At 43.3% G+C, this 22,267-nt stretch overlaps 1 protein-coding gene across 24 annotated transcripts in view; it reads left to right on the forward strand.

The window, feature by feature from the left end:
• LOC139276239 (adhesion G-protein coupled receptor G2-like) overlaps positions 1-22,267 on the forward strand; it is a 281,046-nt gene that overhangs the window by 189,942 nt on the left and 68,837 nt on the right. For 22 of the 24 annotated variants that reach the window (XM_070893921.1, XM_070893930.1, XM_070893934.1 and 19 more), the window contains 5 exons: positions 1,490-1,537; positions 2,389-2,433; positions 7,208-7,255; positions 13,083-13,266; positions 21,149-21,305. In XM_070893921.1, coding sequence (XP_070750022.1) covers positions 1,490-1,537; positions 2,389-2,433; positions 7,208-7,255; positions 13,083-13,266; positions 21,149-21,305 — 482 coding nt within the window. The remainder of the gene's footprint in view (positions 1-1,489; positions 1,538-2,388; positions 2,434-7,207; positions 7,256-13,082; positions 13,267-21,148; positions 21,306-22,267) is intronic. The other 2 variants (XM_070893925.1, XM_070893932.1) reach the window with 2 other exon arrangements.

Genomic DNA, 22,267 nt, shown 5'->3' on the forward strand with positions numbered 1-22,267 from the left:
CATCAGGCTCTGCTGCTGCTTGCATGGCCGACCGGGGGTGGCTCCCCACTAGTGCCAGCACCCGCTCCTCGATGTCTGAACTCGCTGATGACAGGTGGTCCTCCACCTGTGCGCCGCTGCTCGGCCCTATTATTCGAAAGCTTCTGCAGAAAGTAACAACAGCTTGACTTGGCATGAGATCATTGCATGAGATCATCGCTAGGTACTGTCACAGAGACTGATACAACACATAACTGACAGATGTAATCATGATTATTACGATAATTATAATTATTTACCTAAAGACGTACACTGTAAACACAGGCTTTGAGTAAAACATTTGCGGTATAAGTGCAAGACATCACATCTGATTTTAATCACTCATTACACTTACAATTCAAATTATATAAATAAATAAGTAAATGTAAATAAATGTAATACTCTGGCGGATCTGACAAGGTCGTTCCAGCGCTTGCAGCACTGGTTGCCCTCAGGCACCTTGTGTGTCGCCAATGAGACCACCTCAGCTATGTCAGCCCAAATTAACTGGTATACCTTTGGGATGGGCTTCCCATGCCCACCCTGGGTCAATTGACTCCAGCATGACTCCACCTCCTGCAGGAGGGAGGCATTTGTCTCGTCAGAGAATCTCCGAGCTCATTTTCATCCTCCCACTTCCAGTTTCTCACCTACCTCACTGCTCTCGCCAGCATCCTCACCCTTCACATTGTGCTGTCGCCTCCGCCATGCCTTCCATTTAATTATATTTTTTTCCCCAAATCACCATGCAAACAAAGTTATTTGTGCTCTCAATTCTTTTTACTGCTGCTAAATCTCTTTTCTACCTCGCATAACAGCCAAACAACCATACAACACACCCACACGCTTTCAGTTCCTCTTTGCTCCCTCTCACTCTCTCTCCTCTTCTGCGCATGTATTGATGACCCCTGACCTGAAACGTGGAAAACGACCATTGCCATGGCGTTGCTATGCACGCTGACATTTTACGGCAGAAGGGCAAAAAATTTACCGCTAACGCCCATTTCACATCACTCCCGATAATGCCCATTTTATAAAGTGGAAAGTTGGGGTTTTGAAACTGGGCGATAATCCGGCGATCTCAAAACCCATAATAAATGCCAATGCTGGAAATAATGCCCATTTTTGGATGATCTGCACAATAATGAAAAATCTAGCCTTTAGAATTAATATTAAAAGTTATGAATTTGGTTCTGTTTGGGATGATTTAAATTCAAAATGGGCTTTAGACAAAAAAAGTCTAAATTTGACTGGAAATAGACATTGTTTTTATTCATGGCTGTAACTTGGTTGCAGAAACTGTTGGAGGGAATAGTCTGAATCTATTAAATTCATGGAAAATGTTGCATTTTACAATATAAACCTCAAGTAGTTCACCAATGCCATAATCTGTGGACACTTTACAAAGTAATGTTGCAGACTGGGTATGGCTGTTGATTGTCTGAACTGAACTCTTGTACTTTCCTTACAGAAAACAGCACTACTGTTAACGTGACATCTTCCCCACAAAACACAACAGGTACTGAAATTGCGCACTTTGAAAATATGCAGTGTATAAGAAAGCTGATGCTGAAATTGGGTAGTTAAGATCCATAGTAAACTGTTGATGTGATTTATCGTCGAATCATACAGGACAGAAGGAGGCTATTGAGCCCAATGTACCTGTGCAGGCTCTTTGAATGAGCTTTCCAATTAATCCCACTACTCTGCTCTTTCCCCATAGCCCTGCAAATTTCCCCTTTTCAAGTATACATTCAATTCCCTTTTGAAAGTTACTATTCAATTACCATTTACCACCTTTTCAAGCAGTGCATTCTAAACCTTAACAACTCGCTGCGTAAAAATAATTCTTCTTCAGCTCCCCTCGAGTGCTGTTGCTAATTACCATAAATCTATGACCTCTAGTTACTGCCCCTCCTGCCAGTAGAAGCTTTTTGACCTGCTTACACTATCAAATGATTCAGAATTTTGAACACATCTATTTAATCTCTTCTTAGTCTTCTCTGCTCTATGGAGGTTTGAAACAAGAAGGACCTTCAGCCCATTCGATCTCATCCTATTAAAGTACCAACCGCACTCATTTTCCCATTACTGAATTACTACACACATCATAAGGCTAAAAGTGTTGACTTGGGAGACAGGGATTCAATCACCTGAGTGACATTGTTTCTACTCATGGCTGTAATTTTGTTGCAGAAACTGTTGGAGGGAATAGTCTGAATCGAGTAAACTCATGCAAAATTTAACATGTTGCACTATAATCCTTAAATCGTTCATCTGTGCCATAATCTGTGGACAGTTTACAATGTAATGCTGCAGACAAGGTGTGGCTTTTGATTGCCTGATCGAAATCTTGTACTTTCCTTACAGAATATAGCACCACTGTTAATGTGACATCTCCACAGTACACAACAGGTACTGAAATTGTGCTCTTTGAAAATATTGAGAATGTAAGACACCTGATGCTGAAACTGAGTAGTTAGGAACCACAGGAAACTGCTGATGTGATTTTTCATCGAGTCATACAGGACAGAAGGAGGCTATTCAGCCCATTGTGCCTGTGCCGGCTCTTTGAATGAGCTTTCCAATTAGTCCCACTGCTCTGCTCTTTCCCCATAGCCCTGCTAATTTCTCCTTTTCAAGTGTATATCCAATTCCCTTTTGAAAGTTACTATTGAATCAGCTTCCACCACCTTTTCAGGCAGTGCATTCTAAACCTTAACAACTCGCTGCGTAAAAATAATTTCTCCTCAGCTCCCCTCGAGTGCTGTTGCTAATTACCTTAAATCCATGACCAGAAGAAGCATTTTCACCTTACTTACTCTGGGAAAACCATTCTTTATATTGAACACCTCTATAAAATCTCCCTTTAATCTTATCTGCTCTAGGCAGTTTGAATCGATAAGGACCTACAGCCGATTTGATCTCATCGTTTAAAGTACTAACTGCACTCATTTTCCCATCACTGAATTACTACACTCACCATCAAGCTAAAAGTGTTGGATTGAGAGACTGTGATTCAGTCACCTGAGTTTCAGGACAATACAGATTTACAGATTTATACTATTAACTCAAAAACCTAACTTAATGTGAAATATTAATCATGTACAATGAATGTATATGCAACCTTTAAGCATATCTGATTGTTGCTTCTGTTAAATGTGTTAGTTTCACAAATCACATCATCTCCATCAAACAAGACAAGTGCTGCAAATGCACTTTCTGCGAATGTGGTGGTTTATGTTAGTTGTTTAAAACCAGAGAGAACCGCTGGAACGATGATCTGGTGAAGTCAATCTCTGCTGCATGAATTGTGAAAGAGCCGTAGACGTAGACCTGTGATCGCAGCCTTTAATATCAACCTTGATCCCGTTGTGAACCATGGGCCTGGAACATTAGTCCCATAATACAATTGGGGGTCATTTGTAAATTCAGTGCAGGCGGGGAGCTTGCAGTCATGGATAGGCCACCTGTTATACACCTCAATTTCCTTATCCATTGGATTTGGTCGGTTTCTATGAAAGGCCACTTCTCCAGATTATCCCCTGGGCAGCGAAGACGGAAATTTAACACATCCGTCCTAACCACTAGTAATCTTTTTGCAGAGAATACCTTTACCATAACTCCCACATCATCTACATCTTTTGTGACAGGTAATTGCAAATGGGAATTTCAAATTTTGAAAATGACAGTCCTACATTAATGGACAAAATTTGATTGTTGTTTACGAGTCTGTACGAATGTATTTGTGCACCAATGCAGAATGATTGACAAATTCTGCCCCCTCTGTTCATTGGCCATCAACATCCCCATTAAGGTGCACAAAGATGCACAGGGAATGACTGGACAGAGAGAGAACTGGTCAGATCCAATTGTCTTGTCACACAACCCATATCACTGTTGCTAGAACCTGTGAAAAACATCAGTATACTACTTAATTACACAAAACAAAGCAGTCAGCTGCTTGCAAATGGCATGTATTGACACCAGAGGGGGAAATGGTGCATCACGGTGTGTGCATAGGTTGTAGATGTGTGGAATAAACTCAGGGTAAACAGCCGTTCCACAGAACATCATCTGTGGCATAATTTTAATGGTGGTTAAGATCAGCGACTTGGAACTAATATTAAAACTTATGAAATTTGCAATGTTTGTGCTGATTTGAATTCAAAATGGGCTTTAGACAAAAAAAGTCTAAATTTGATTGGGAATAGACATTGGGCTCAATTATCCCCAGTGATTTGCGCTGTTTTTTTTTGAGCAGGCTGCCTTTTTTGTCCTAAGTTTAAAAAAAAAACAGTTGCCCCAATCAATTTGCACCAGCGTAACTGAGTTAGTAATGATTTTTTTAGGTTAGTATTTTTTTCAGGTGAAGGTGGTGTAACCTGCCACCTGTGCCAATTCTGGCCATTTAGGCAAGTTTCACCAGCTGAGAATTACTCCAGTTCTGCTTAGGCCAGCGTATGTGGCCTGTGTAGAAAAATCTTCTGGAGAGTTAAGAAAATCGGCGCAAGTAAGTAAATCAATGCAGCAGTTGTCCAGAGAGAGACAGGGAGACAGAGAGACAGAGTGACAGAGAGACCGATTCGGGCAGCGGACCGGGGAGGCCATTTGGGATCGGACCTTTGGCTGGGGACATTGGAGATAAGTTGCTGCAATACATTTCACTGTGTTTTTAAGTTGATGCAATGTGTTTTAATGTGTTGCGAGCTGGCTGTATGTTTCACTTTGCAGCCTCAGCTCACATTGTGTCCCTTGTTACCATGGTAGCCCGATCTTTCTGGCTCCACCCCCAAAACTAAAGGACAGGTTTGACCACGCCAAAATGAAGAAATCCAACGGGGAAATTTAGAACATTTTTTTTGGCGTACTTGGGCCCCCAAAACATGAGCATAACTCTTCAAGTACGGCAAAAAAATAGCTTTGGGGAAAATTGAGTCCGTTGTCTTCATTCATGGCTGTAACTTGATTGCAGAAACTGTTGGAGGAATAGTCTGAATCTATTAAACTCATGAAAAATGTAACATTTTACAATATAATCCTTAAATCCTGCATCTGTGCCATAACCTGTGGACAGTTTAAAACATAATGTTGCTGACAGGGTGTGGCTGTTCATTGTCTGAGGCTTACAGAATACATCACTACTGTTAATGTGACATCTTCTCCACAGAACGCAACAGGTACTTAAATTTCGCTCTTTGAAAATAATCTGAATATAAGAAATCTGATGCTGAAATTGAGTGGTTAGGAACCACAGGAACCTGCGGGTCATCGAGTCATACAGGGCAGAAGGAGGGCAATGCAGCCCATTGTGCCTGTGCCAGCTCATTGAATATGCTATTCAATTAGTCCCACTAGTCTGCTCTTTCCCCATAGCCCTGCATGTTTCTCATTTTCAAGTGTACATCCAATTACCTTTTCAAAGTTACTATCGAATCAGCTTCCACCACATTTTCAGGCGTTGCATTCTAGATCATAACAACTCACTGCGTGAAAATAATTCCTCCTCAGCTCCCCTCGAGTGCTGTTGCTAATTACCTTAAATTCATGACCTCAAGTTACCGCCCCTCCTGCAATAGAAGTATTTTCTCTTACTTACTCTAGAAAAAACATTCAGAATTTTGAACACCTCTATTAAATCTCCTCTTAATCTTCTCTGCTCTAAGGAGGTTTGAATTGAGAAGGACCTTCAGCCCATTTGATCTCATCCTAATAAAGTACCAACCGCACTCATTTTCCCATTGCTGAATTACTACACACATCATAACGCTAAAAGTGTTGGATTGGGAGACTGGGATTCAATCATCTGAGTTTCAGGGCAATACAATCGATTTACAGTTTTATATTATTAAATCAAAAACTAACTTAAGGTGAAATATTAATCATATACAACGCATGTATATACACATGCAATATTAAAGTGTAACTGATTGTTGCTTCTATTAAATATGTTAATTTCACTCAATGACATCTTCTCCACCAAACAAGACAGATACTGGTAATGCACTTTCTGAGAATGTGGTGATATAAGTTAGTTGTTGAAAACCAGAGAGAATTGCTGGAATGATGACCCAGTAATTCCAATCTCAGTTGAATCAATAGTGAAAGTTGAAGTTGGATGCATCTCATAGACGTAGAGTGTGATTGCAGCCTTTTATCTCAACCTTGATGCTGCTGTGAACCATAGGCCTGGGACATTAGTCCCATAATACAATTGGGGGTCATTTGCAAATTCAGTGCAGGTGAGGAGCTTGCAGTAGTGGATTGGCTACCTGTTATACACCTCAGCCGATTTTCTTAGCCACTAACATTGGCTGGGTTCTTTAAAAGGCCAGATTATCTCCTGTCATTTTCAAAATTTAATATGTCCATCCTAACCATTAGCAATCTTTTTGCAGAGAATACCTTTACCATAATTCCCACATCTCTTGTGACAGGTAATTGCAAATGGGTATTTGAGAATTTTAAATTTTGAAAATGACAGCCGTACATTAATGGACAAAGTTTGATTGTTGTTTACGAGACTGTATGAATGTACTTGTGCTCCATCTCACCATGCAGAATGATTGACAAATTCTGCCCCCTCTGATTATTGGCCATCTGCATCTCCATTAAGGTGCACAATGATGTACAGGAAAACTGGTCAGATCCAATTATCATGTCACTGTTGCTGGAATCTCTAAAAAACATCAAAATACTTCTTAATAACACAAAAAGAAGCTGTCGATTGCCTGCAAATGGATATATTGACACCAGAGGTGGAATCGGTGCATCACAGTGAGTGCATAGGTTGTAGATGTGTGGAAGAAACTCAGGGTAAACAGCCGTTCCACAGAACATCATCAGTGGCGCAATTTTAATGGGGGTTAAGATCAAAGACATAGAATTAATATTAAATCTTATGAATTTGGTTCTGTTTGGAATGATTTAAATTCAAAATGGGCTTTAAACACAAAAGTCTAAATTTGACTGGGAATAGACATTGTTTTTATTCCTGGCTGTAACTTGGTTACAGAAACTGTTGGAGAGAATAATCTGAATATATTAAACTCATAAAAAATTTAACATTTTACAATATATTCCTTAAATCCTTCATCTGTGCCATAATCTGTGAACACTTTACAAAGTAATGTTGCAGACAGGTTGTGGCTGTTGATTGTCTGATCGAAATCTTGTACTTTCCTTACAGAAAACAGCACGACTGTTAACATCACATCTTCTCCACAGAACACAAAAGGTACTGAAATTGCGCTCTGAAAATATTCAGAGTATAAGAAAGCTGATACTGAAATTGAGTAGTTAGGAACCACAGGAAACTGCTGATGTGATTTGTCGTCGAATCGTACAGGACAGAAGGAGGCTATTCAGCCCATTGTGCCTGTACAGGCAATTTGAATGAGCTTTCCAATTAGTCCCACTCTGCTCTTTCCCCATAGCTCTGCAAATTTCTCCTTTTCAACTATACAACCAATTCCCTTTTGGAAGTTACTATTCAATCAGCTTCCACCACTTTATCTGACAGTGCATTCTAGACCATAACAACTTGCTGTGTAAAATAATTTCTCCTCAGCTTCCCTTTGAATGCTGTTGCTAATGACGTTAAATCCATGACCTCCATTTACCGCCCCTCCTGCCAGTAGAAGCATTTTCTCCTAATTTATTCTAGCAAATCCGTTCTAAATTTTGAATACCTCTATTAAATCTCCTGTTAATCTTCTCTGCTCCAAGGAGAAGAATCCCAGTTTGTCTAGTCTCTCCACATAATTGAAATCCCTCATTCCTGGTCCAAGGTTAAATTCCCTTCACAGTAATGGTGATCATAATGCTATCGGATTGTCATAAAACGCAAATGATTCACTAATTTCCTATAGAGAAAAAAATCTTCTGTCCTTACCTGTTCTGGCCTATATGTTAGTGCAGTCCCACAATGATGTGGTTGACTCTTAACTGCCCTCTGAAATGGCATTCAGTCGATTTAAACCACGACAAAAACTATAATAAGCATAAAATTAGAGGTAACGGGCAGAGAATGAGCTTCCTGGACTTGAGCGAGGGATTTCAGTTATGCGGAGATACTAGAGAAAGTGGGATTTCCCTCTAATTAGTTTTGGCACCGTTAAATGCTGTTTGGGCCATTTAAAATATCACACACGAAAAGGCGTCGTGTGTTCCCTAGAACGCATTGACCACCCGACATCGACCTAGGCATCGGATACGGACACGGCAAAGGCACATCCAGCCCAGTCGACCCTGCAAAGTCCTCCTCACTAACATTTGGGGACTTGTGCCAAAATTGGGAGGGGCTGTCCCACAGTCTAGTCAAGCAACAGCCTGACATAGTCATACTCACAGAATCATACCTTTCAGCCTATGTCCCAGACTCCTTCATCATCATAGAAACATAGAAACATAGAAACATAGAAACATCATCCCTGGCTATGTCCTGTCCCACCGGCAGGACAGACCCATCAGAGATGGCGGCCCTGTGGTATACAGGTGGGTAGCAGTGGCTCTGGGAGTCCTCAACATTGACTCATAGAAACATAGAAACACAGAAAATAGATGCAGGATTAGGCCATTCGGCCTTTCGAGCCTGCACCACCATTTAATATGATCATGGCTTCAATACCCCATTCCTGCTTTCTCTCCATACCCTTTGATCCCTTTAGCCATAAGGGGCACATCTAACCCCCTTTTGAATATATCTAACGAACTGGCCTCAACAACTTTCTGTGGTAGAGAATTCCACAGGTTCACAATTCTCTGAGTGAAGACGTTTCTCCTCATCTCAGTCCTAAATGGCTTACCCCTTATCCTTGGAGTGTGACCCTGCTTCTGGACTTCCACAACATCAGGAATATTCTTCCTGCATCCAACCTGTCCAAAACCGTCAGAATTTTAGATGTTTCGATGAAATCTCCTCTCATTCTTCTAAATTCCAGTGAATATAAGCCTAGTCAATCCAGTCTTTCCTCATATGTCAGTCCTGCCATCCCGGGAATCAGTCTGGTGAACCTTCGCTGTACTCCTTCAATAGCAAGAATGTCCTTCCTCAAATTAGGAGATCAAAACTGCACACAATACTCAAGGTGTGGTCTCACCAAGGCCCTGTACAACTGCAGTAGGACCTCCCTGCTCCTATACTCAAATCCCCTCGTTATGAAGTCCAACATGCCATTTGCTTTCTTCACCGCCTGCTATACCTGCACGCCTACCTTCAATGACTGATGTACCATAACACCCAGGTCTTGTTGCACCTCCCTTTTTACTAATCTGTCACCATTCAGATAATAATCTGCCTTCCTGTTTTTGCCACCAAAGTGGATAACCTCACACTTATCCACATTATTCTGCATTTGCCCATTCACCTAACCTGTCCAAGTCCCTCTGCATCCTCCTAGCATCCTCCTTGCAGCTCACACTGCCACCCAGCTTAGTTTCATCTGCAAACTTGGAGATATTACATTCAATTCCTTCATCCATATCATTGATGTATATTGTGAATAGCTGGGGTCCCAGCACTGAACCCTGCGGCACCCCACTAGTCACTGCCTGCCATTCTGAAAAGGACCCGTTTATTCCCACCCTTTGCTTCCTGTCTGCCAACCAGTTCTCTATCCATGTCAATACATTACCCCCAATACCATGTGCCTTAATTTTGTACACTAATCTCTTGTATGGGACCTTATCAAAAGCCTTTTGAAAGTCCAAATAAACCACATCCACTGGTTCTCCCTTAACCACTCTACTAGTTACATCATCAAAAAACTCTAGAAGATTTGTCAAGCAGGATTTCCCTTTCATAAATCAATGCTGACTTGGACCGATCCTGTCACTGCTTTCCAAATGCGCTGCTATTACATCTTTAATAATTGATTCCAACATTTTCCCCACCACCGATGTCAGGCCAACCGGTCTATCATTCCCTGTTTTCTCTCTCCTTCCTTTTTTGAAAAGTGGGGTTACATTAGCTACCCTCCAATCCATAAGAACTGAACCAGAATCCATGGAATGTTGGAAAATGACCATCAATGCATCTACTATTTCTAGGGCCATTTCCTTAAGTACTCTGGGATGCAGACTATCAGGCCCTGGGGATTTATCGGCCTTCAGTCCCTTCAATTTCCCTAACACCATTTCCTGACTAATAAGGATTTCCCTCAGTTCCTCCTTCTCGCTAGACCCTCGGTCCCCTAGTATTTTCGGGAGGTTATTCGTGTCTTCCTTAGTGAAGAAGCAAAGTATTTGTTCAATTGGTCTGCCATTTCTTTGTTCCCCATTATGAATTCACCTGATTCTGGCTGCAGGGGACCTACATTAGTCTTCACTAATATTTTTCTCTTCACATATCTATAGAAGCTTTTGCAGTCAGTTTTTATGTTCCCTGCAAGCTTACTCTCATACTCTATTTTTCCCCTTCTAATTAAACCCTTAGTCCTCCTCTGCTGAATTCTAAATGTCTCCCAGTCCTCAGGTTTGCTGTTTTTTCTGGCCAATTTATATGCCTCTTCCTTAGATTTAACACTATCCCTAATTTCCCTAGTTAGCCAAGGTTGAGCCACCTTCCCCGTTTTATTCTTACGCCACACAGGGATGTACAATTGTTGTAGTTCATCCATGTGATATTTAAATGTCTGCCATTGCCTATCCACCGTCAACCCTTTAAGTATCATTCTCCAGTCTATTCCAGCCAATTCACGTCTCATACCGTCAAAGTTTCTTTCTTTAAGTTCAGGACCTTAGTCTCTGAATTAACTGTGTCATTTTCCATCTTAATGAAGAATTCTACCATATTATAGTCACTCTTCCCCAAGGGGCCCCGCACAACCAGATTCCTAATTAATCCTCTCTCATTACACAAGACCCAGTCTAGGATGGCCTGCTCTCTAGTTGGTTCCTCGACATATTGGTCTCAAAAACCATCCCTTATACACTCCAGGAAATCCTCCTCCACCGTATTGCTACCAGTTTGGTTAACCCAATCAATATGTAGATTAAAGTCACCCATAATAACTGCCGTACCCTTATTGCATGCATCCCTAATTTCCTGTTGATGCCATCCCCAACCTCCGTACTACTGTTTGATGGTCTCTACACAACTCCCACTCACGTTTTCTGCCCTTTGGTGTTTCACAGCTCTACCCATATAGATTCCACATCATCCACGCTAATGTCCTTTCTTACAATTGCGTTAATCTCCTCTTTAACCAGTAATGCTACCCCACCTCTTTTTCCTTCCGGTCTGTCCTTCCTGAATATTGAATACCCCTGGATGTCCACAGCCTTGGTTACCTTGGAGCCATGTCTCCGTAATCCCGATAATATCATATCCGTTAACAGCTATCTGCGCAGTCAATTCATCCACCTTATTATGAATGCTCCTCGCATTGAGACTCAGAGCCTTCAGGCTTGTTTTTTTGCACTCTTTGTCCTTTTAGAATTATGTTGTAATGTGGCCCTTTTTGATTTTTGCCCTTGATTTCTCTGCCCTCCACTCTTGCTTTTCTCCTTCCTACCTTTCGCTTCTGCCCCCTTTTTACTTCCCTCTGCCTCCCTGCATAGGTTCCCATCTCTCTGCCATTTTAGTTTAAACCCTCCCCAACAGCACTAGCAAACATTCCGCCTAGGACATCGATTCTGGTCCTGCCCAGGTGCAGACCATCCGGTTTGTACTGGTTCCACCTCCCCCAGAACCAGTTCCAATGTCCCAGGAATTTGAATCTCTCCCCCTTGGACCATTCCTCAAGCCAAGTATTCATTTGAGCTTTTCCTACTCTGACTAGCACGTGGCACTGGTAGCAATCCTGAGATTATTATCTTTGAGATCCTACTTTTTAATTTAAATCCTAGCTCCCTAAGTTCAGCTTGTAGGACCTCATCCCATTTTTTAACCTATATCGTTGGTACCTATATGTACCACAACAGCTGGCTGTTCACCCTCCCCCTCCAGAATGCACTGCAGCTGCTCCGAGACATCCTTGACCCTTGCACCAGGGAGGCACCATACGATCCTGGAGTCTCGTTTGCGGCCACAGAATCGCCTATCTATTCCCCTTACAATAGAATCCCCTATCACTATAGCTATCTCACTCTTTTTCCTGCCCTCCTGTGCAGCAGAGCCACCCATGGTGCCATGGACTTGGCTGCTGCTGCCTTCCCCTGATGAACCATCTCCCCCAACAGTACCCAAGGTGGTGTATCTGTTTTGGAGGGAGATGACCGCAGGAGACCCCTGTACTACCTTCCACTGCTCTGCCTGATGGTCACCCATTCCCTATCTGGCTGTGTAACCTTTACCTGCGGTGTGACCAACTCAACAAATGTGCTATTCATGACATCCTCAGCATCGCGGATGCCCCACAGTGAATCCATCTGCAGCTCCAGTACTGCAATGTGGTCTGTCAGGAGTTGCAGCTGGATACACTTCCTGCACATGTACTTGTCAGGGACACTGGAAGCGTCCCTGACTTCCCACATAGCACAGGAGGAGCATGACTCGGGTTGGGCTCTCCTGCCATGACTTAACCCTTAAATTAACCTATTTGGTAACAACGCCAAAGGTTTCTTACTGATAAGAAAAGAAAAAGATTAAATACTCACCAATCCACCAGCCAATCACTTACCCGCTTGACTGTAACGTCACACTTCGATTTCTTTTTGCTTCTTTGCTTACCTGCTCCAGCTGGCTTCTCCCGCCTTCTGGGCCCCTTTTATGGGCCTCGCTGCTCCCAACCTGCTCCGCTGCGACATCCGCTGCTTCTCCCGCCTTCTGGGCCCCTTTCATGGGCCTCACTGCTCCCAACCTGCTCCGCTCCAACCTCCGCTGTTTCTCACGCCTTCTGGACCCCTTTTATGAGCTTCGCTGCTCCCGACCTGCTCCGCTCTGACCTCCATTTTCATTTAAGTGATATTTTTGGAGCAGTAACACTTATTTATTATGTGATTAGTTTGTGAAGGGGACTTCTAATTTTACTTTGATCTATTGAAAATATTATTAGATAATGGAACTGCTGTGGGATATGTTATAAAATTCCTTCATCATTCCACTCTCTTTTTAATCTCAGAAAATGCACCAGAGACCACAACCAGCCAAGAGTTGAATGGAACTAACGTGGCTTCACTGGTGTCCCAACTGGATACTATTTTCGATATGGAGAGTATAGACGTGAAGCAAGCAACAACATTCATTAACATTATAAACAACCTTCTCAATGCCTCCCCTGCCGCTGTTGCTCCATTTTCCGCAAGGTAATTTAGAATGACAACAACAACTTGCTTTTATAAAAGCTCCTTTCACATAGTAAAACATCCTATGCGCTTCACAGGAACGTTAGCAAGCCAAATTTGGCACTGAACCATGTAAGGAAATATTAGAACAGGTGGCCAAAAGCTTGGTCAAAGTGATGGGTTTTACGGAGCATCATAAAGGAGGAGAGAGAGAGGTAGCGAGTTGAAGAGGTTTAGGGATGGAATTCCAGATCTTGGGGCCCAGGCAGGTGAAGGCACAGACACAAATGGTGGGGTGAAGGAAGTCAGGATGCACAGGAGGCCAGAATTGGAGGAAGGCAGGAAGGTTGCAGGAGGTTACAGAGATAATGAGGGGTATCTATTGAACTGTGTGAGTAGGAATCTATTTTATTCATGGACGAAGGCCTCAATATTTATGGGGAGGTAGGAAGAGAGAGGCAGGCAGGTTTGCTAGCTCCCTATATATCTGAAAGGGGGCGGTCCTGAAAAATTAAACTGCCCGACTGCTGGCAATCTTGAAAGGCTGGCTGGGTGCCGGGTGGGAAAGTTTGTGGCACAAGGGGACAATCCCCAGCAATCGAGAAGATTGGGGGGGGGCAATGACAACCAGGAGAGAGGGAGGGTGAGATTGCAGGGGGCATGAGAAATCGCAACAGGGAGAAGAGATCAAGTCAGGTTTGCTTGAGGGGCCGAGGTAGCTCTTCTACTCTCCCTGGCCCACACTCAGTACTGGAAAAGCGCTTACCTGCAGGATCCGGTAGCTCCCGCCTCCCTTCAGCTGCCAGGTTTCCTGAGCCCTGGGAAACGGGCGTTTTTATTTGTAACACCTAAAAGCTCTGATTGGGTCCCCTTGATCACATGACTGATTGCTGATTGGTCCCTATGGAGGATAAAACACACCCAGCAGCTTCTCTGGAATGTATAATTAGAACCGTCCTGCCTCCGTAATCAGCGACTTTGCAAATTGTAATTCAAGCCATTCTGACTGCCGACTACGGACAGAATAGCACTCACTCTCACAGGTTAAGACCTTCTCCACCACCCCAAACAAATTCCTGCCCCACACCCCTCATCCAAGTTTCTGACCTAATCCCCCCTAGCCCAAGTTCCTGACCTAATCCCCGACCCCAAATTGCTGACATACTCCTATCCACCCCCCTGACCCCCCGCCACCAGGTCAGAGTTCCTGGCCAAGTAATCCCCCCCAGCCCAAGTTCCTGATGTAATCCCCTGCCCTCCCAGCTCAAGTTGCTGACCTACTCCCTACCCCCAGCACAAGTTTGTGACCTAATCACCTGCCATCGCCCAAGTTCCTGATGTTGTTCCGCGCCCCTGCAGCCGTGCCCCCCCGCCCCCGGCGCCCCCACTCCCCCAGGTTCCTGACCTTCATCCCCTTCCCAAGTTGCTCCCCCACGGATTCATGCTCTTCTCCCCCAACAAGGTCCTGAACTTCTCACCCCCCCTCCCCTTGCCATAGAGGGGTCATTGTGTGTGTGTCACGAATTGTTAACAGCTTTATTGGGTATGAAGTAAATAGTGACCGTGTCGTGACTTCTGGATTTTGTCCCGTCTTGCCATCTGGATCACACTCTCCATAATCTATCATAAGGTGATCCCTTTTGATCTGGATCACATTCTTCTGCCATCCCCACTGTGCTCTCTGTACACTTTACCCCCCCCACCCCCCGAATTCCTGACCCCCGATTCACCCCTCTCCCTCCCTCCGATGTCCCCTCTCTCTCTGATCCCCCTGCATCTCTCTCTCTCTCTCTCTCTCCGGCCCACTGTCTCTTTCTCTCCCCTCTCTCTGCATCTCCCCTCTCTCTCTCTCTCTCTCTCTTCTTTCTCTCTCCCCTCCCTCTCTCTCCCCTCCCTCTCTCTCCCCTCCCTCTCTCTCCCTCTCTATTTCCCCCAATCTCTCTCCCCCTCTCTTTCCCCCCCTCTCTCTCCTCTCTCTCTTTCCCCTCTCTCTGACACCACTCTCTCCATTCTCTCCCCTCTCCCTCTCTCCCCCCTCTCTCCGACACCTCTCTCTCTCTCTCTCCCCTCTCTCCCCCTTTCTCTCCCTCTCTCTTTCTCCCCTTTCTCTCTCTCCCCTCTCTCTTTCTCCCCTTTCTCTCTCTCCCCTCTCTCCAGCCCCTCCCTCCCCTCTCTCTGATCTCCCTTTCGATCCCCTGTACAGCGTGGGCCATGCTGCAACTGCAACTGTGGGATACTGCGCATTCGCAGCCGGACCTCGGTGACATCACACATGCGCATTAGGGGATGGGGCACGCATGCACAAAAAGGGGCGAGGCAGACCGTACACGTGCACAGAAGGATGGAAAAATGTTGTTGCAGATAATCTCTCCGCTGGGAAACCTGGCCCACAGCCGTTAAATTCAAATAGCTGTCAAAATCTGAGGAAAGCAGCCTCATTAACATATTCTAATCAGCAACCTGTCACTCCAGAGCAGGTTGCTCGGTTGCCCCCAAACCCACCATGATTAAACCGGATGTAGACACGTTTGCAGCAGGTTGGGTCGGATCACACCTTTTTTAGCAATTTAACCCCCCCATCCCCACCCCCACTGACCCCTCCTACCCATCGTGGTAAATTCCACCCGAGGTATCTATTGAACTTTGTGAGTAAGATTTAATGCAAGGGTGATTAGATCTCTATCCATGATGATGCCTACCAATGTAAGCATCTTCCCTGTGAAGAGTTTGCTTCCCCAATAATGAATGTGTTCAATAATCCTGTGTATAAACATTGGAGAAGTAACTTTAACATACAAAGTTTAGAGCTAAAAAATGTTTAGCGATTGACAATAACAGAAAACTTCATTCACTCAAAAAGAGACAGAGCAGTTGAGATTAATGGCATTTGCCTATTCCTAAAATTGCTATTTTCTCAATTTAAAGAGACACTGACATGTTTACAATGCTGCAATTAGTGAATAAAGGGGCTGCCAACCGAAATGAGGAACTCAACACATTGCCCTACTCAGTGACTCCGTGGCACTGTGTGTTGGTGCAATCGCTCAGCGTGTCATGCTGCCAATATATATAATTGAATTCTTGACTTTTTTCTAAATTCAATTATTTCTAAGCTGGCATAATGCTCTTCGCTGGGCATCGAATTTTGAATTGGGGCAGACTAAACAGATTGTAGCTATACCTGTCTTCATCTCAGGCAGCCCATGGTACATTCTAAGAGCTGATGGGCTGACTATTGGGATTGGTAAGGACGTGGTAACAAGTCCGTAGAAAATCACAATATGATTAGGCAGAGTCAACATGGTTTTATGAAAGGGAAATCATGTTTGACAAATCTATTAGAATTTTTTGAGTGTGTAATTAACAGGGTAGATAAGGCAGAACAAGTGGATGTAGTAAAATTGGATTTTCAAAAGGCATTCGATATGGTGCCACACAAGAGGTTGTTACAGAAGGACTCATGGATTGGGGGTAATATACTAGCATGGATTGAGGATTGGTTAGCAGACAGAAAACAGAGAGTAGGAATTAATGGGTCATTCTCGGGATGGCAGGATGTAGCTAATGGATCAGTACTTGGGCCTCAGCTATTTACAATTCGTATCAAGATGAGGGGACCGAGTGAAATATATCCAAGTTTTCTGATGATATAAAGCTAGGCAGGAAAGTAAGCTGTGAGGAGGACACAAAGAGGCTGCAAAGAGATATTGACCCATTATGTGATTGGGCAAGAAGGTGGCAGATGGAGTATAATGTGAGAAGTGTGAATTGTCTACTTTGGAAGGAAGAATGGAACGCAGAATATTTTTTTAAAAGGCGAGAGTCTAGTAAATGTTGGTATCCAGAAGTATATGGGTGTCCTTATACATGAAAGTGAATATGCAGGTATAGCAAGCAATTAGGAAGGCAAATTGTATGAGCCTTTATCGCAAGGTATTTGGAGTATGAGAGTAAGGACGGCTTGCTCCAATTATATAGGGCTTTGGAGTGCTGTGTATAATATTGGTATCCTTACCAAAGGAAGGATATACTTGCCTTAGAGGAGGTGCAACAAAGGTTCACTAGACTGATTCCTGAGATGAGAGGGCTGTTATGATGAGAGATTGAGCAGATAGGACCTATATTCTCTGGAGTTTCCAAGAGTGAGAGGTGATCTCATTGAAATGTATAACATTCTTAGAGGCCTTGACAGGGTAAATGCTGAGATGTTGTTTCCCCTGGCTGGAGAGTCTAGAACTAGGGGCAATAATCTCAGAATAAGGGATCAGTCATTTAGGACTTAGATGAGGAGAAATTTCTTCACACAGAGGGTTGTGAATCTTTGGAATTCTCTACCCAAGAAGGTTGTGGATGCTCAGTCGATGATTGATATAGATAAATTTTGGGGCACTAGGGGAGTTGAGGGATATGGGATTAGGGCAGGAAATTGGAGTTGATGAAGTTCAGCCATGATCTTATTGAATGGTGGTGCAGTCTCGGTGGGCCATATGGCCTACTTCTGCTCTTATAAGAACATAAGAACATAAGAATTAGGAACAGGATTAAGCCATCTAGCCCCTCGAGCCTGCTCCGCCATTCAACAAGATCATGGCTGATCTGGCCGTGCACTCAGCTCCACTTACCCGCCCGCTCCCCGTAACCCTTAATTCCCTTATTGGTTAAAAATCAATCTATCTGTGATTTGAATACATTCAATGAGCTAGCCTCAACTGCTTCCTTGGGCAGAGAATTCCACAGATTCACAACCCTCTGGGAGAAGAAATTCCTTCTCAACTCGGTTTTAAATTGGCTCCCCCGTATTTTGAGGCTGTGCCCCCTAGTTCTAGTCTCCCCGACCAGTGGAAACAACCTCCCTGCCTCGATCTTGTCTATCCCTTTCATTATTTGAAATGTTTCGATAAGATGCCCCCTCATCCTTCTGAACTCCAACGAGTAAAGACCCAGTTTACTCAATCTATCATCATAAGGTAACCCCCTCATCTCCGGAATCAGCCTCGTGAATCGTCTCTGTAACCCCACCAAGGCTAGTATATCCTTCGTTAAGTAAGGTGACCAAAACTGCACGCAGTACTCCAGGTGCGGCCTCACCAATACAGTTGCAGAAGGACCTCCCTGCTTTTGTACTCCATCCCTCTTGCAATGAAGGCCAACATTCCATTCGCCTTCCTGATTACCTGCTGCACCTGCAAACTAACTTTTTGGGATTCATGCACAAGGACCCCCAGGTCCCTCTGCACCGCAGCATGTTGTAATTTCTCCCCATTCAAATAATATTCCCTTTTACTGTTTTTTTTCCCAAGGTGGATGACCTCACACTTTCCGACATTGTATTCCATCTGCCAAACCTTAGCCCATTCGCTTAACCTATCTAAATCTCTTTGCAGCCTTTCTGTGTCCTCTACACAACCCGCTTTCCCACTAATCTTTGTGTCATCTGCAAATTTTGTTATACTACACTCTGTCCCCTCTTCCAGGTCATCTATGTATATTGTAAACAGTTGTGGTCCCAGCACCGATCCCTGTGGCACACCACTAACCACTGATTTACAACCCGAAAAGGACCCATTTATCCCGACTCTCTGCTTTCTGTTCGCCAGCCAATTCTCTATCCATGCTAATACTCCGCGTACCCTTATCTTCTGCAGTAACCTTTTGTGTGGCACCTTATCGAATGCCTTTTGAAAATCTAAATACACCGCACACATCGGTACACCTCTATCCACCATGCTCGTTATATCCTCAAAGAATTCCAGTAAATTAGTTAAACATGATTTCCCCTTCATGAATCCATGCTGCGTCTGTTTGATTGCACTATTCCCATCTAGATGTCCCGCTATTTCTTCCTTAATGATAGTTTCAAGCATTTTCCCCACTACAGATGTTAAACTAACCGGCTGATAGTTACCTGCCTTTTGCCTGCCCCCTTTTTTAAACAGAGGCGTTACATTAGCTGTTTTCCAATCCGCTGGTACCGCCCCAGAGTCCAGAGACTTTTGGTAGATTATAACAAATGCATCTGCTATAACTTCCGCCATCTCTTTTAATACCCTGGGATGCATTTCATCAGGACCAGGGGACTTGTCTACCTTGAGTCCCCTTAGCCTGTCCAGCACTACCCCACCTAGTGATAGTGATTGTCTCAAAGTCCTCCCTTCCCACATTCCTGTGACCAGCAATTTTTGGCATGGTTTTTGTGTCTTCCACTGTGAAGACCGAAGCAAAATAATTGTTTAAGGTCTCAGCCATTTCCACATTTCCCATTATTAAATCCCCCTTCTCATCTTCTAAGGGACCAACATTTACTTTAGTCACTCTCTTCCGTTTTATATATCGGTAAAAGCTTTTACTATCCGTTTTTATGTTTTGCGCAAGTTTACCTTCGTAATCTATCTTTCCTTTCTTTATTGCTTTCTTAGTCATTCTTTGCTGTCGTTTAAAATTTTCCCAATCTTCTATTTTCCCCCTAACCTTGGCCACCTTATATTCATTGGTTTTTAATTTGATACTCTTCTTTATTTCCTTGGTTATCCACGGCTGGTTATCCCTTCTCTTACCGCCCTTCTTTTTCACTGGAATTTATTTTTGTTGAGCACTATGAAAGAGCTCCTTAAAAGTCCTCCACTGTTCCTCAATTGTGCCACCGTTTAGTCTGTGTTCCCAGTCTACTTTAGCCAACTCTGCCCTCATCCCACTGTAGTCCCTTTTGTTTAAGCATAGTACACTTGTTTGAGACACTACTTCCTCATCCTCAATCTGCATTACAAATTCAACCATACTGTGATCACTCATTCCGAGAGGATCTTTTACTAGGAGATTGTTTATTATTCCTGCCTCATTACACAGGACCAGATCTAAGATAGCTTGCTCCCTTGTAGGTTCTGTAACATACTGTTCTGAGAAACAATCCCGTATGCATTCTATGAATTCCTCCTTCAGGCTATCCCGTGCGATTTGATTTGACCACTCGATATGTAGGTTAAAATCCCCCATGATTACTGCTGTTCCTTTTTCACACGCCTCCATTATTCCCTTGATTATTGCCTTCCCAACTGTGAAGTTATTATTTGGGCGCCTATAAACTACACCCACCAGTGACCTTTTTCCCCTTACTATCTCTAATCTCCACCCACAATGATTCAACATTTTGTTCATTAGAGCCAATATCGTCTCTCACAACTGCCCTGATATCATCCTTTATTAACAGAGCTACCCCACCTCCTTTCCCTTCTTGTCTATCTTTCTGAATCGTCAGATACCCCTACATGTTTAATTCCCAGTATTGGCCACCCTGCAACCACGTTTCTGTAATGGCCACCAAATCATACCCATTTGTAATGATTTGTGCCGTGAATTCATTTACTTTATTTCGAATGATGCGTGCATTTAGGTAGAATGTTTTAATACTAGTTTTTAAACCATGATTTTTAGTTTTGACCCCTCCTGTAGCTCCTTTACATTCAGTGGCCCTTTTTGTTTTTTGCCTTGGGTTTCTCTGCCCTCCACTTTTACTCATCTCCTTTCTGTCTTTTGCTTTTGTCTCCTTTTTGTTTCCCTCTGTCTCCCTGCATTGGTTCCCATCCCCCTGCCATGTTAGTTTAACTCCTCCCCAATAGCACGAGCAAACACTCTTAGTTCTTATGTTCTTATTACTCCAGCCCATCCTGAGAGAGGGTGTGTTCAACTCTCTGTCTCTTTCAATATCTTAAAAAATGTGCAATGAAGTTAAATAGCATCCTTAGATGGAATCAGGGTATATAAATATGAGCAAAAGGACCAAGATGCTTCTTTGAGAAGACAGTCCTATAAGTGATAGATTACCACTAGAATCTATTTCAACCTCTCTCTCTGCCCTCTTCAACACAAACCATTCTTCCAGCTGCTAATGGAACTTGTTCTTTATTAGGATAATAGAGATTCTGGAGCAGATCGGGCTGACGCTGAATTTTACAACTGATTCAGTAAACATCACCTCCTCTTCTTTGGCTCTGGCTGTGAGCACAGTCAACGCGACTGGTTTCAATGGGGCAGACTTCAGCATCAGCAACATCACCAACCTGCAGGTAGCACAGACCCAAACTTTCCATCTTGTTTGTCAATGCAGTTGTTTGGAATTTATTGGGCTGGATTTTGCTTTAAAAATAATGGTGAGGCTAACAGTGTTCACCGTTATTTACATGGAAATCGGACAGCAACTTCCGGCGAACACATATGCGCAGTGAAATGTGGAAATCCAGAAGGTGCTGTCCAAGATGTCCTGCTCCTCTAAAAGCTTCCCAAAATCGGCATCTCGTTGTCTGACTTACCATTAAAATGCATTGAACGCCATGAAGTTCCTGTACTTACCTCATAGATATGGACTAAATTGCCCAAAAAAGTTATGGATTGTCCATTCCAGTGTAAGTTTTCTTTTATGGGCATGATAAGTCTAAATTACTGCCAAACAACCTCTCTGGCACTGACAATTTACTTTTACAAGTATGGACTCTCATCCCTTCAGATTTTAATTATCATTGGAAATTAAAATATAAAGGCATGTAAATAAAATGTTTTCTTTGTTTTTATTTCCGTCTCTTATATCTCTCTCTTAATCTAATCTTTCTTTCCCTCTCTTTATTTCACTTTCTGTCCATGATTTGACATTGAATTCAATATTCTAATTGACACTGCCTGATCAGACACTGTGCTGTTCATTAATGATTCTTCAATCTGATTGGTTAAGGAGATACACAGTTGCCTGCCCTGTTCGCACAGGTCCCAGGTGTCCAGTAGAGGACGCTGTGCTTTTTGGATGGGTGGCTGATGGGAACTTCCAGTACAAAAGTCCCTAAAAAGTCTATGGGCAAGTGCAACTGTAATCAACGACTGGCACATTTGTTCACCACTCAGAGCAAAATCTGGCCCATTGTCTGACATGTAGGATGCAAAGTATTCCAGGCACCGAATATATATCTCCAATAAAACGCCATAACATTACCTTGACAATTCTTCAGATTATGTATACTTCTTCCAGTTCTGACGCAAT

The sequence above is a fragment of the Pristiophorus japonicus genome, chromosome 11 (assembly GCF_044704955.1).
Source record: "Pristiophorus japonicus isolate sPriJap1 chromosome 11, sPriJap1.hap1, whole genome shotgun sequence".
NCBI classification, from domain to species: Eukaryota; Metazoa; Chordata; class Chondrichthyes; family Pristiophoridae; genus Pristiophorus; species Pristiophorus japonicus.